The sequence below is a fragment of the Poecilia reticulata genome, chromosome 1 (assembly GCF_904066995.2).
Source record: "Poecilia reticulata chromosome 1, P_reticulata-male-v2, whole genome shotgun sequence".
Taxonomy (NCBI): Eukaryota; Metazoa; Chordata; class Actinopteri; order Cyprinodontiformes; family Poeciliidae; genus Poecilia; species Poecilia reticulata.
In genome coordinates, this window is record NC_088830.1 from 7,308,388 (window position 1) to 7,323,929 (window position 15,542).

The following is a 15,542-nucleotide window of genomic DNA, read 5'->3' on the forward strand; positions in this document are numbered from 1 at the left end:
TATGTTGCTCCGTTTTTAAATAAATCATTTATAGATTCATTTACAGATTCAACACAAAAAGCAGGCAAACAAAAGAAACAAGAATAAAAAAGTCTGACATCACAATATGGGTCCTCTGAACCCTTTAACAACGTTTTACCAGCATTCCACTGAGACGGAGCTCCAATAATCTCTCAGCAGATGTTCAGCTCCACCAGGTGTTTGCTGATTACTGCTGGCTAGTCTGAAGGAGCTGAGTGGTGGAGTCTCAAGGTGAGGGGAGCTCTGAGGTGGAAACTGCAGCTCTGAGGAGGAGCTTCGTCCTAGAAGGCGGGGCTTGGTCCACCCAGGCGTTTGCACAGCTGAATTGTTTCCACGGGAGATTAAAGGATTTCTCAATAATCACGCCTGAAAGAAGATACCCTCTAGGTTTGTTTTTGACTTGGTGTACTTTACATTATCATAACATAATGTAAAGCTAAAAAAATGTCGATTTTACATAATACTGCCCCTTTAAATATTTGAATCTCAGTCAGATCAACTCTAGTTATAAATGTTAAATCTTGACACATTCTCAATTGGTCTGAACTTTGACTAAAACCATTTTGCCGTATCAATTAGGCACTGATTGCTGTTTTCTGACCGATCGCCGATTATTGATCTTTAAAAAGCCTGATCTACTGATTCAAATTTTAGTCGATACCAATTGTTTTCATGTGAAATGTCAAATATAGCAAGAAAGTAATTGAATCCAGAGGGCAACAGTGGGATCACTACTGCTAAGGGCAAACGTGCAAATATAGCCCGACTGGCCGTTCTGTCAGTCAAACCTCTCATGGCAGAGCAGAGGAGGACATGGGCTCATTTTTAGACCTTGGTGATAAGATCAGCTGCACGTGTAAGTACTGGCGGATCACCGATTTCCCAAAATTAAGGAAATCGGAACAGATAAATCGGCTGATCGATAAATCGATGCACCCTTAGTATCAATGGCCCTACATTGGGGATCGTCTGCCTGACGGAAGGAGAACAGCGAATAATATCTTAGGGTGAAATCCTGCTGCCGCTGATGCATCACACAGGATGAGTTCACATTCTCATTTCTCCATTGACAGCAGCGCTAATTGCGACCTCGTCATCCTCTGTAACCTCCCTCAGCTCTCCTGTCTCCGCCCCTCTGGATTCATGTCCCTCCTCTGATTCTGACACCAGAAACTGGCCGAGGACGGACTCAGAGGAGCGAGCGCTTCTAAAGAAGATCCGACCCAATTAACCTATCGCACCGAACGACTCCACATTTAGCACTTTGCTGCTCGTACCGGTGTGATCCAACGTATCCTGATCCGTCGGTAGATCATTTTTAGACGCTGCCGTTCTCCCGGTGCAGAGCCACTGAGCTGCCTGTCTTCCCTGTGGCTCTCCCCTTGTTGATTCTTCAAGCAGAGGCGAATTCCCAGGAGCGGCTTCCTGTCAGGATCCTCACTGTCAAAGACACGGAGCGAACCAAGTTCCTCTGCCGCATTCTGTCAGCGCCTGCAGCTCAAGTCTGCCATGAAACGTCATTTCAGCTCAACGTGTTTTAGATTACCTGCTGAGACTCGGCCTCTGTGATGGCTATAATCTTAACTCAAATCAATGATGCTTCTGAAAATATGCTGTAAAAAATACTAATAATAAAACATGAATAAAATGTGACCTTAACTTCCAGTTTCCTGGGTTTTGTGGAACGTTTCCCACCTTTTATCAGGAGCTCTCGGTACGTTTCTGCACTCTGACACAGTGCTGGCCTTAATAACATTCATTATATTCCTTAATTTGACGTATAGCAGCAACTCCCGAGGAAGAGCCGGTAATTATATTCCGGGGAGAGGGTGAATGTGCCTCCATGGTGGGTTATGCAGGGTGTGAGATGGAGAGAAATGTCAGGATGTCAGAGTCCCTGAGAGGGCTGACAGACAGAAATATGCAGACATGAAATGATAATGCAGGTAATTTCAGTTTACTGGAAGGTAGATGCACTTTATAAAGCACTCCCAACATTTAAGACTAATTTTTTTAAAGTGCAATAAGGATAAACTGTCTTTTTCCTTTTTAGCATATTGTCATCTTCCTGAAATAATGGCCCAGGTCATTTTTTGCCAGAAGTGACTTTTGCTAAATAAAAAATAAAATAAAAAAATCACCACCTCTTTATAGATTTTTTTAAAATATGCTGATCTACATTAAAATGTGAGTAACAGCTCCACCTGTAACTGAACATTAACTTACATGTGTTTTGGACAACATTCTTAGAAAAATGTCCGAATTTCACATGCTTTAAATTAAGCATGTGATTATTATGAAGAACCACTGGAGAAAACCACGAAGAAGACGAGGACAGGAAGTAGCCGACGAACAACAAATCCATCCATCCATCCCATCCTTCGGTGTAGCAAAATAAATGAGACGACATCTGGACATTCTCACTTTCTGAAAGAGGTTTCAGTGCGACTCAAGTTTAACACCAAACTCGTTTACTTTAGGACAAGTAAAACTTTTTCTTGTCCTAAAACTGCACACAAAAGCGTTTTAAATAAATACAAGTGCACAAGAATGATTTGAAATTAGTTTATTCTGCTAAGTGAAATGTTTGGATCCGTTAGGAATAAACGTACAGCAGTGATCATTAGCTCCCGTACTTCCTTCTGTCTTGCTCCACGTTTAAATATTTCTCTCAGGGTTCAGAGCCGTAAACTGAGAGGTCAGAGGCCATGCTCACGTGCAGTTCCCATGGAAACTGGTTGACCGGCCTCTGGATCCGGCCCTGCTGACGCCTGCCCTCCTTGATCATCAGCTGGACGTCCTCATTGTCGAGAAGGCGTATGAGGTCGCCCTCGGGGTCGCGGTAGTTCAGGGCGATGTCGTCCACCTTGAAGACATTCCTGACAGAGAGAGAGAGTCTGTAATAATCTAGATGAAACATATTTTCAACAAGTAGAATTGGTTTTGATCATTTTAGATCTGTTACACTTAACTGCATTTTGACAACAACAACAAAAAATTCCCAGGAATATCCCTTTATCTAAATTAAAAGGGATTTTAATTCAGTTTTAGGGTGTAACCTCTTAAAAATTATAATGATAATGTAGTTTGAAACTACAGATTAATAATCCCTACTGGACCTCCGCTCTAATCCATAATTTATAGTTGTACTAATGAAAACAAAAGGAACTTTATTTGTCTTTTAAACCATAGCTGCTATGAATTAATCTGAGATTAGAACCGATTTGGGCGGTTTCTCTGTGGACACCGGTCTGCAGTGGGCAGTCACTCGTTTCTTTAGATAGGTGAACCTGGAGCAGTAACACTCCCACAGGAAGAGCAGTGATATAATCCAGAATTCATGTAAACAGAATGGTTTTGGATCCCACAGTGAAAATTCACTAAGCTGATGGCAAATGTAAAATAAAACGTTTAGAGAAATTAAAGAAACGGGGAAAAATGTTCTGGGTCAAATAGATGAAACAAATGTTTCACACAGCAATCATGTTACTGCTTACTGAAACTGGTCTAAAGTGATTTTGTTCCAACAAGTATTATTTATAACCCTTCATGATGAAAGAAAAACCCTGAGAATGAAAGAATAAAAGATTGCTACACAATTAATGTTCACTGTTGACACATCTTTGGTCTGAAGGAAGTGGTCTGCTGCTTTTTTTTTAAGTATTGCATTAAAAAGGTTGATAGAAATGCCAAAAGTCAAAATAACTTTCTTAATTTTCCAAAAAAGCACATTTTTCTCTGTGGTCTGAAGTGGTTTTGGGTTTTTCTGAGACAGTTTTGCACTAAGATGAGGTGGTTTTTCAGCTGCATCCAAATTAGCTTATTTTGCAAAACTGCAATGAAAACACTTTTTTTTTTTTTCACCTCACGAGTCACATGATCAACGACCGGATGTTACTACTGGTGGAAATGATGAAGAAGACAACGATGGGAAGTGGTAGGAGGATGAATTTATTCACGTGTGATTTTAGTTGCATTTCTTATGTAAAGGAAAAACTGTGACTGTGAAAATGTTGTTTTTTTTTACATTAACAGCAAAACAAATTTTGTGAACTATTGCCGGAGGTAGACACCAGTTGCCTAGTGACCAACCGTGGATTGAATGTGCCAAAAGTTCAACTAGAATAAGACTTTAAATCAATTAAAATTGCTGACTAATTTACACTAAAAAAACCTCAGCTCAATCACAGCCTCTTTCCCTTTCAATAAAGTGTTAATATTTCCTCTTCCCCTAAATCCCATTTGCTCATTTCATCCAGCATCACACCCTCACTCTCTAATCTGCCTCTCTCCCTCTAGTTATCAGCGCTGAGCCGTATTAAAACTCAAGAGCAGAGTCTCATCCGTCCGACTCCGGGGCACAATAGCCCCAAACACGGAGAGACAATAATGAGCAGATAAACAGAGGAAATGAGCTGATTATAAATAGAGGAGGGGGGGTTCAGTCGTTGTAGCACTCACCTATCTAAATGAGCAAATAATGAGAAATGGAGGGAGAGAGGATGGATGAAAGAAAAAAGGGACAAAGAAGAACAGACAGCCAAGTGAGGCGATGGAGGAGGAGTCAAGAACGGTCCCAAAGGAATTTCTTTTGATTAATTCTGATGATTGGAAAGTGGTAAGTATTGCAGCACATAACAAGGTCGGCTGTCCCTCAGGGGAGGCAGGTGAGTGAACAGACCGTTAGCCGCCTTAAGATGTAGAACATCATCGCCAGATAGGCAGAGACTGAGAATCAACTCGCATCAGCAAAACTAAGAAATAAAAACAAACGCCTTGTAAAAGTATTCACACCCACTTCAGTTTTGCTTTTTATCATTTTTATGACATTACAAACAAACTGGAATGCCTTTGATTGGGATGTGATTGAGTAACACAATGTGTTCGTTGATAACAGTGCATCTGCAGGTTTCAGCAAGTCGATTTTTTAAGACCTTTTTTATGCCACCCTGAATAATATTTCAGACACAAAAAAAACCCTAAAAAAACTAAGAATAGAGGATGGTTGGGGGATTATCAATCTTGGCAAAAACCGTGAAACTTCTGGGTCTGTTTGCAGCTCTTGGCAGCAGCTTTGTGCGTCACGCACTGTCTGTGTCAAGTTTCAAAGGGAAAAAGTTTTTTGCGCTTCACCTCATTTTGGTTGGCAGCAGAAGTGAGCAAGAGGCGAAAATTAATGACGTCCATCCAACTGGCAATAAATTTTCCCATGATAGAAGCAAACACGTAACTAGCTAGTAAGGGTATATTAGTAGCTAGTTAGCGTTAGCCTCAACTACCTCGAGTCACAGAATGCCACAAAGATTTCTGCCCACTACTACTTACGCAGGAATGTCCGTTAAATAGTCCTGTCACAACAAAATTTAAGACCTGTGATTAATGTATTTAAGGCCAATGTGACATTTTTAAGAAATTTTAAGAACTTGATTTTATATACACACACATACACATTTAAGACTTCATGAAGCTTTTAAAGGATGTGACAAAACCTTATAAAAAGTGATAGTGTTTTTTTTTAAATAGGACTTGAAAAGGAGTTTGCATTCAGCTCCCACTTTCTTCAGAAAAACTGGATTTATCCTGAGATTAACACACACAGAAGAATTTAGTAAAGAACTGGTTGCACTGACAAAAAGTTCAAAAGGTTTTCTTTTTTTTGTGAGGCATATAGAAGTGAAATTATTTACCTATCTGAATGAACACTAGAGGCGAAGCCTAGATGAATTAGATCAGCTGTCAATCAGTGCAGATTTAATAAATACGTTTGGATAATTTCAGTTTTAATAACAGCAGGAAACAGATTCTGTCTCTCATTTTGCAGTGAGAGGCAGATGACACCAGACTCCTCCTTCACACATGGAAAAATATCCATAGCGTGTCCCCAATCTTCACCCCAAAGTTCTACCAAATAAGCCATTATCACATTTCTAAAAGGTGTGAAGTTGCACACGATACCTTTACCTATGCACAGCTTATGAAACATATAAGAGTGACACCTATATTTGTGTTTCCTCACATTGATGCAAATGCAACCAGCTCTTACAGACGTCAAATTCTCAGTTTTACCCACAAAAACGTTGAACCGGCACAACGAAAGCAGAAGCAGCGCAGCGCTCACCTCATGCGGGACACCAGTTCGCTGTACGTTGGCTGGATGGTGAGTGCCTCTTGTACACACACGTCTCTGTAAGAATGGGCAAAGATGGCCAAAAATTAGCCTGTAAAGATTCCCACCTTAATTACCAGAGACAGAAGGAGAAACAGTTAAATTCCACAGTCAGGACAATGTTTTTTTTTTTGTCTTATTTCAGTAGATTTTAAGTGGTGCAAAATAAAGTCTGTCAACCTCAGACAGACTTTATTTGCCCTGTTGAGAGCAGGCTGTCACCTTTGTTCTGACCATCTGCTCCTGGAGAATGTCTGCAGTAGCAGTACTGTTTAGAAATACAGTAGAAGCCATGTATTTACATGCATTTCCATTTACAGACAGGTTGCACCATGACGGCCAGCCCCCATCTCCCTGCTGGAGGGCAGAAAAACCTGCTCACCAACAATCACTACCCCTGGTTATAGATGTCAACTTGTCAACACAACACACTGAGTCTTAAATGTACAGGTGAAATATAAAATAAAAAAGGACTCGGTGTTTTAGGTAGCAGGCTTCAGGGTCATCACATTTCACAGGTCAGGAAAAAGCTTGAAGGAAAAATAGCGAGAGGGACGTAGCTCAGTTACGCTAGCTTGACTTTGACAACCTTTACATGTAGACATGCTGTGTAATTTGGGGTGTTTCGGTTCAGTTACACACACCGACTCTCTGACTGATCATCCATAGAGCAGATGTTTAGCTAATCAACCAGCACCACTTATTAATTATCACAAAATAAACATCGAGCCTGAAAACATAAAACTGTAACAGACTGAATGTCCTGTTCTTTGTGTGGGAAACGTTTACATGTTTTTGGTGTTGAATCCCAATAAACTGGAACATAATGTCTGACTTGTCATATGGAGGAGCTGTTGTAAGTCAGTTGCTATGGTAACTGACTTTATATACACACACATACACGTGTGTGTGTGTGTGCAGTGTAGAGTAGACGACACAGTGAGCGAAAAAATATAAAAATAAATAAAAAGAGTGGTTTTGAGTTGTTCTTTAATGGTTCTTCTGTATTATTTTTCCCTTTGCTGTGGAGCAGAGTGCGATTAACAACACCTCCAACTCCAGGTTTCATTTAGTTAACAGAAGTTTTCTACCGCAGCAACGCTGCCATGAGCCACATGTCCAGAAGTCCAGCAAACTGTTGGAAGAAACTTGTGAAAGGACTTAATTACACTAAAGAAATTGATGTAAACTTCTGAATTCAAAGAATAATAATAATAATAAAATCTTCTCTTGTATTTCAGAAACAGAAATGCTGGAAAATCTAAACGACCTAAAACACAAAATGTTTAGTCTGATTAAATGTCAGGAAGTGAGAAAAGAGGAATGTGTCCTTCTTTTGCAATAAATGTGAATATCTAGTACTTCATGTTATACAGAGAGCAACAATAAAACACACGAAACGCCGTGGATCGATCAGACCGACCTGGTTTCCACTCCGGATGGGGTGAGCAGGAAACAGCGGAGGCAGCTGTAGGTGTGGCCCCCGCCTTCACCCTCAGAGTCACTATCTGGGAGGGGCTTAATAATCTTCACAAAGGATTCTGGGAAAATACCTGTTTGATTGTTCACTGTCCCCTGAAGAAAATGAGAGAAGAGAGAAACACCGAAGTGATGAGGAGAGTCTCAGAGGATGGAGGTAATTCAAAGAGAGAAATGAGGGGGAAAAAAAAAAACCCGAACAGATCCGCAGCCCGGGAGGCTTGGTGGAATAATTAGGCAGCTCATAACGTGCTGCTCATGTGAGAGGCACTCGGCGCGGTCGTAAAGCTCCGTTAGCACGCCGTGATATCTGAGCCTGTTAGTCTGGAAAAATGAAAACCATGTGCAAACTTTCACAATATGAGCCTGAAATCAATGTTTGACTCAAAGAACTGTGATGGGACAACACAAGGAGGACAAATCAGATACATAGTAAGTGAATGATGCCTGTCTGTAAAAAAAATAAATAAATAAAAAATCATTAAGTTATAAGTAGAGTTGTTTTGGAACCGTGATGGTGTTAGTGTTGGTCCATGCCAAGAAGGGAAACAAATCAATTTTAATTTTAAACTTTTAAATGGTCTGGATCTATGTTTCTGCAGGTTTTCTGTTGAAGATTAATAAAAAGATTTTTTTAAATTTCTTAAAAAATTAAAAAAGCCTGGATATTTAGACAAACTTTCTTGTCTCGAAGAAAAAACGTTTCTTTCATTTATTTTGTTGAATCTTCAAAAATAACAATGACTTCTTTTTTTCTTTTTTTAATGGAAGCTTTTTTTAGTTTCCATTACAAATTCATGCAGAACGTTGTCAGTGTTCTGCTAATTTAGAAAAAAAAAGACAATCTCGCAATTGTGGGGTTTCCATTAAGAAACACAATTAAAGGCTCTGCCAGAGACAGAAAACAGGATTTTAGCAGCAAATCCAGCATGTAGACACACAAATCATTGTTTTAGGTCTTTACTTTCATTAACACAGGAGATTTATTTACTGCATAAAATGTAGCAGGTTTCTTAGACCTAATACTGTTTATTCTTTCTTTCACTTGTCCTGATGTCTCTTTTTCTTTAAGAATAGAGTAATATAACGTCATAATCAGATGCAAAATAAATGGATAGAAAATATCCAGAAACAGCTTGAAGAGAAACTGATCTGAACCCTGCTGAAAGATTACATCAAAGTTTTTCTCCTGGGAAGCAAACCTGAAGAAATTCGGACTGGTTCAACACTTTTGCAGAACGTTGTGCTGCGTTCGTTGGCGAGAACGAGCAGATCAAGGTTTTTATGTTCAGCTTTTTTGGACCCGGTTCTGAACTCCCGTTCAGGTTAAGTGCCTTTTCCTCCTCCATGTTTATTCTCACTCCATCACATCAGCTTCCACCTTTTGTTTCTTTCTCCCACTCACTTTTAACTCTTGTTTCTTAACTTTACATTTTTTTATACATATCATGTTGCCTCACTTTTTTATATTTTTATTTTAAGACTGACCAGAATTTATTCCAATTATATCGCTTGCCAACGTCCGTATTTCAGAGTCGAGCTGCTAATTAAAATGTGTGATTTTGGATGGCAGGCTTAGCTTCTAATCAGATCTTTTATTATCATTATCATTATTATTATTTCTCATTTAATATCTATTTTCTGTCTTCTATTTTCACTGTTATTCATTCTTACATCTCTTTGCTCCTGGGTAAGAACAACACTTTTGTGTTTTCTGTACATCCATGTACATTTAAATAAATCAGATTTATTTCCACAAACAGGAAACCCAGAATCATTGCTAAAGAAGCTCTGCTTGGATACATTATTATTATTATTTTAAGCCACACTTGAACCGGAAATAACATCACAGGCGTCTAACTTGAGCTAATGTGCAAAAGTTGCTCAGTGGTACAAAGTCGGCTTTGGGGCTCCACCAGGTGTTTGCTAATTGCTGCTGGCTAGTCTGAAGGAGCTGCTCCGTGAGGCAGAAGATTAGAGGCTGCAGCTCTGAGGAGGAGCTTTGTCCTTGGAGGCGGGACTAGGTCCAACCAGGCGTTTTACATAGCTAAATGGTTGATACGGGAGATTCAACCATTTAGTTTTGCTTTGATTCTTTGCATGAAACAATCAAAGCGAAACTCCAGGTGTGTTTACATTAGAACATGATGTAAAGCTCAAAAAAGTTTATTTCACATGATACTGCCCTTCTAAATCCAAAATCACATTCTCATTCATTGTAATCAACAATTACAATGAACTGTCTCTTGCAGACATGTAAGTTGTTGTTTTTTTCTTCAAAATATTATAAGTACCACATTACATGAGTTTTAGTGAGTTTGGCTCCTTAGATTCTGAAGGTTGTGAGGTTTTCTTCATTATGTGTTTTATTAGTTGGACAGAAGTTCTGATTCGGTTTCCATCTTTCCACATTTAGTTTCTTTCTCTTACATAAAGGATTCATTTTTTGGAGTGCGTCGCTTGTTGTAATGTGAACAAATAGTGAGGTTTTCAGAGTTGGACATTTTACTTTATGGCCTTAACTCAGCTTCAAAGTTCTCTACAACTTTATCAGCTTTGTTCCTTGATCTTGGTTCTTTCCTTTCCTCCTACAAACCTTGAATAACTCGAAGTTGGACTTGGTTGCCCTTTTATTTCGTCAGATCAAAATGGATAGTATACGTTTTAGCACTTTTTAGATTTTTAACGGCTGCCAGCTTCACTGTTTTTTCATCAATTATTTTTTATCCTTCTCTGTTCCTTTCCATCCACCTCTTCTTCTTCTCCAACTCTTTTCGCCTCCCCCCCACCTCTCACGCGTTCCCTCTCTCCCTCCTCCGCTCTCCGTCTCTCTCTCTCTCTCCCCGCTCTCTGTTCTTACCTCCAGCCAGTCGGCATTGACTCGTCGCAGCAGGAAGATCACTTCTCCCCTCTTCAGGTTTAACTCTGCCTTGCCGTTCCCGCGAAAGTCAAACATCGCCTGAGACGAACAAGACGGAGGGGGGGGAAAAAAAGAAGATTTAAAAAAATCAAGTGAGTGAGAGAACGAGGAGAGGAACAGAGAGAGTCAGAGCGAAGCAGGTGGACTGAGCACCAAGAGTGAGCAATGACGGGTAAGACTTCACACACTTTTTAGTTTCTGGAGAGTGATGGATGAGTGTTTGTGTGTGAGTTAAAGAAGGATGTAAATTATTCTGCTTAGAAAGTTGAGGTTTTTGCTCAAAAGGTGGAAACTGATACACAAATACCATGAAAATTACAATTTAAAAATGAAGGCATGGTAAAATAAGTTGAACATTCGGAGTTCAACAAATGATTTGAAGACCAGTTCATATATGAACTATTCTACCCAAGACTGACAGAGAAACAAAAAGCAGCGAGATGACATTTTGGATGTCACCTGGTGATATTTCTTAACTGGAATCTGTAAAGAAATAATCAGTGTTACCAAACAAAAAGAGAAATGTATCCAGTTAGGAAGCTGAGGCCATCAGAGGTACAATCTGCTACATTTTCATGTAAAAAACTGTGTAGGTGAAGAGCAGATATGAAAATGCTGGAAAGTAATAAAAGGCATTTTGTAAAGGTGGATAAATTCTTAACCTTCCAGGTTGTCATTAGTGTGTGGAATAAAAGCCTGTCAGAGTGAATGTGCATGGAAAGTAGAGCTCACCAGACTCCATTAACGCGTTTTAGACTAAAAGAAAAAGCCTTTTAGACAAATCCACTCACACAAACTACTTCAATAACCATGCAACTTTTTGGCCACAATTTACCTACAAAATAAACCCTCCTTATGTTAATTTTTGTTTTGAATATCTGCTGAAGTCAAGCTTGAAAGACTAAGAGGCAAAAAAAAAAAAAAGGAAAGCAAGCAGCAACAATAAAGAGAGAAAAGGCAGAGAGAGTTACAACCGTGACCAAAAAAAGAACAAGGAGCGGTAAAAGCAGTGGGAGGGAGGTGCAGAGGAGGAGGAGGAGGATGAAGAGTAGGAGGAAGAGGATGGTGGGTAATGAGAAAAGTAAAAGTTAAGCAGAGGTGCAGCCAGCGCTGTAGAGAGTTGATCGATGCTGCATGTTTTTCTGCTGCTTGTTTCCCACAGAGAAATGATGATGGTGCCATTGGTGTAACAACAATGTTTCTGGAATAGAAGGGAATTTAGGTTATTTTTGTAATTAGCAATATTATTGTGGCTGAAAAGGACAAAAATAGGTAAACGGATCAGATCAATAGAAATTATGATTGTTTAATTGGAAATCAGTTAATCGTTTATTTGACTGCAAGTTTCTTTTTACGTGTTGCAAAAGTCATTTTGTAAGTAAGTTTCAGTGGGAAACTAACCTAATTTTTAACTTTATGTACAGTTTGCGTCCACTTTTTACAAGTCTGTCTCACCTAAACACGTGTTTTGTCTTTATGCTGGTTTTTCTGCACAGATTTTGTAATTTTACTAAACTTAAAAACATTTAAGACATTTGTTTTCTCCTCTGCAGTTTTTCAACCTCAAGAATGTCAGATCAGTTTATGCTAATTTATTACAATTAGGTCCATATTTGTGTTTGCATTAGAATGTTATTTACAGAGAAGTCAATGGTTTTTACGCAGGAAATGGATGTAAGAGGTGGAGTGTGACCAATAACCTCCCTGTGTAGTGACATGTTGACTTGCTTTAGCACCAGTAAGAGGTAGATTTTTTTTTTTTTGGCCGTATTGAAATTGGCTTATTGTGCAAAATTTCAAAGGAAACACTTTATTTGCATCACACACGTCACATGATCAACAACCAGATGTTGTCACAAAGAAAAAGACAACAGGAAGTGGTGTGAGGACGACGGCGTGGCATGATCTTTAGGGACTTATCTCATGAACAAACGTATCCAGGTGTGATTTTAATTACGTCTCTTATTTAATGGAACCACAGCAATTGTGAAATTGTGTTTTTTGGGCGTCAGCAGAATATTGACAAAGTTTCGTTCACATTCGTAATGGAAACGCAGCAAGTGACACTTTGTCTCTGACCCCCACTGACTAGTTTGTATCATTAGATGAAACAAATCCTGTCCTGACTTGGGTTGAAAAGCCACTCGGAAAGGAAGAAGCCATTATTCCAAACACTAAATTAAAAGCAGGTTGAAATTTGTAAATGAACTCGAGGACAAAAGTCTTAATGTTTGGAGACACACTCCAATGTCTCCAAACGTTGTTGGAGACACTCCAATGCCACCATCCCAAACACCGGAGTGTGTTGGTGTCATGCTGTGTGAGAGTTTTGCTGCAGAAGGGACGGATGCACTTCACAAAGCAGTTAGCATCAAGAGGAAATATGTGGAAATGTTAAAGAAACATTTTAAAATAAGAGACAGAAAGTACAATCATTAACACAAATGGGTCTTCCAAATGGACAGCCACTCGACATATTCAGCCAGAATAGGTACAATATAACTAATCTGGTTAATTTGGTGGTAACAAAAGCCAGGAAGTACATGCTAGAGCCAAATATTTGACAAAATATTGATATATTGTCAAATATACATTGTCAAAAATATTGACAAAATGTCAATATTTTAGAGTGGCTACCTCAAAGTTCCAAAGAAAGTTGAAAATTATGAGCAACGTGGCCCAAAAACTTGAAACAGTAACACCAGGTCTGTCACAAGGAATGGGACAAAATCCCAAAAATATTGCGTTGCTTAAAGGACAAGTTACTCTACAACGACACCGACTGAAATTGCAACCATACTCGTAACACAAAAGTAAACTTCTGAATTTGAAGAAGGTAAAAAATAAATAAATAAAAGTATCACTGAAATAACACAAAATCTTACCAAGTGTTTTCGGTCTCGTTTCTAGAGCAAATATCTCCGTACACACTTGAAATAAGACAAAGATTACTTACCAGTACCTTTAATGCAAGACGTAGTTACTTGCTTTAAGTAAATAATTATTTAATATTAATATAAAAGTATTAGTTCAACTGGCAAATAATTTCACTTAGAACAAGACATTTTTCCCATGTTAAAGTGAAATGATCTGCCAATGGAACAAGAACTTTTTCATCAATATTAAAACAAAACTGACCTAAAACAAGCTCTTATGTTTTGTTGAAAAGTTACTTGTAAGTTAGTTTTCTCTCATTTCTAGTCTGCTAAGATATTTGAACTAGAAACTAGGCCAAAAATACTTTGTAAGATTTTCTATTTTTGCTGTGATGTGATAAACTTTGGTATTCGATAAACGATATAAATGATCATTGAGGCAATCCGAACTGATCCAAACCAGAAACGGTTCAATCTGATGCCAGACACTGAGACAAGAGGTTATGTTTCTTTCCATATGTTCAGCTGTAAAACATGTACGCACGTAGAGTGGCGTGAATGCACAAGCTTTGAAAATGAATAGCTAAATCCAAAAAGAGAGATTGCATCTGAAATTGAGTCCGACATGTCGACAATTTAAGAAACATTTCTTCGGAATACTCCACATGTTCTCTTGTGTGTCTCATTCACTGGCTACACAGGAGAGGAAGTGTGTGTGGGATGTGTGTCAAGAGAAAATGAGACACATACTGGTGGCAGATTAATGAAGCTGGGGAAAGAGGGAGCAGCTTGGATTAACAATCCGCTGAGATTACACTCACCCAGAGGACGACACACACACACTTGTTCTCGCCGCATGAATCCAGGGCCGCTATTTTTAATAAATGGCTCTTCACACTGTTTTATTACAGTGTGGACCTTCAGGTTGCAGTAATTTGCAGATGATGTGAAAATGTGTTTGAGGCCACCATTTCCAACTTAAACACCAAATACGCTGTGACAAAGCAATTTACCGTCTCCATATACCTTCTGTCGCTCTATGACCTTATCATCTTTGTTCCATCCTGTTATCCTTTTAAGATTGTTTTTCTGTCGTCTCTGTTGTTGTCTCCATCCATAGCAATTGATGGTCTTACAGAAAATTAATTTATATAATAAAACTAAAGAGCAACAAGAAAGAGTAATTGTAAAAAGGTGGAAACAATGTAACAATATTTTCCTTTAACGTGTACATTTTCACTTGGAGTCCCAATTGAATAATCAGTTGAGACAAAAATGTTCAGTTGTATGTCCAAAGACATAAAACTCAAATTAAGCAGCTAATTTTCACTATTTGCCATTAGTTTCGACGCAAGTTATCGATTAAAGTAAATCTAAAGTTAATTGATCTTATCCATCGACCAATGATCAATTGGTAAGCGGCCATTTTAAAGGCAAGAACACTTTTGTTTTCTCTTGCATCAAGAGGGCAGACTGTCTTTCCATAACATAAAGGGCAACATCCATCCATCCATCCATCCATCCATCCATCCATCCATCCATCCATCCATCCATCCATCCATCCATCCATCCATCCATCCATCCATCCATCCATCCATCCATCCATCCATCCATCCATCCATTTTCTGTACACCCTTGTGTGGGGTCAGGAGGGTTGCTGGTGCCGATCTCCAGTCAACGTTCCGGGCGAGAGGCGGGGTCACCCTGGACAGGTCGCCAGTCTGTCACAGGGTTAAAGGACAACATGCTTCTAAAGGGCAACATGTTTCATAATATGTTGAAGGCCTAAGTGGACGTTATCAGTTAATAAATTGGAACTAATTTTAATCAAATAAACAATTAATCAACAAGTAACTGTAAGTTGATTAATTGTTTGCATCCCTAGTTTAAAGTCCCTGTGAAGTTGAGCTCCTCCTCAATATTCATTATTTATCTTGGGAAACGATCTCCATGTTTTTGAGGCGGATTATTCTTAAAGATAGTTCTGCATATTTGTACATACATATTAAACCACCTATTTTCCAATTAATACTCATTAGAAAATCTGCAATGCCATATTTACTAGCATGCGCTGCATCAA

At 38.9% G+C, this 15,542-nt stretch overlaps 2 protein-coding genes across 2 annotated transcripts in view; one reads left to right on the forward strand and one right to left on the reverse strand.

Moving 5' to 3' along the window:
• Nucleotides 1-2,572: 2,572 nt before the first annotated feature.
• Nucleotides 2,573-15,542, reverse strand: part of ncf4 (neutrophil cytosolic factor 4) — a 30,293-nt gene continuing 17,323 nt past the window's right edge. Inside the window, exons 7-10 of the mRNA XM_008429791.3 lie at nt 10,527-10,625; nt 7,611-7,762; nt 6,140-6,205; nt 2,573-2,900 (exon numbers count right to left, since the gene is read on the reverse strand). Of these exons, the coding sequence (XP_008428013.2) occupies nt 2,693-2,900; nt 6,140-6,205; nt 7,611-7,762; nt 10,527-10,625 (525 nt within the window). The 3' untranslated portion in view covers nt 2,573-2,692. The remainder of the gene's footprint in view (nt 2,901-6,139; nt 6,206-7,610; nt 7,763-10,526; nt 10,626-15,542) is intronic.
• pvalb7 (parvalbumin 7) overlaps nt 10,604-15,542 on the forward strand; it is a 34,905-nt gene continuing 29,966 nt past the window's right edge. Inside the window, exon 1 of the mRNA XM_008429927.3 lies at nt 10,604-10,758. Within this exon, the coding sequence (XP_008428149.1) occupies nt 10,752-10,758 (7 nt within the window). The 5' untranslated portion in view covers nt 10,604-10,751. The remainder of the gene's footprint in view (nt 10,759-15,542) is intronic.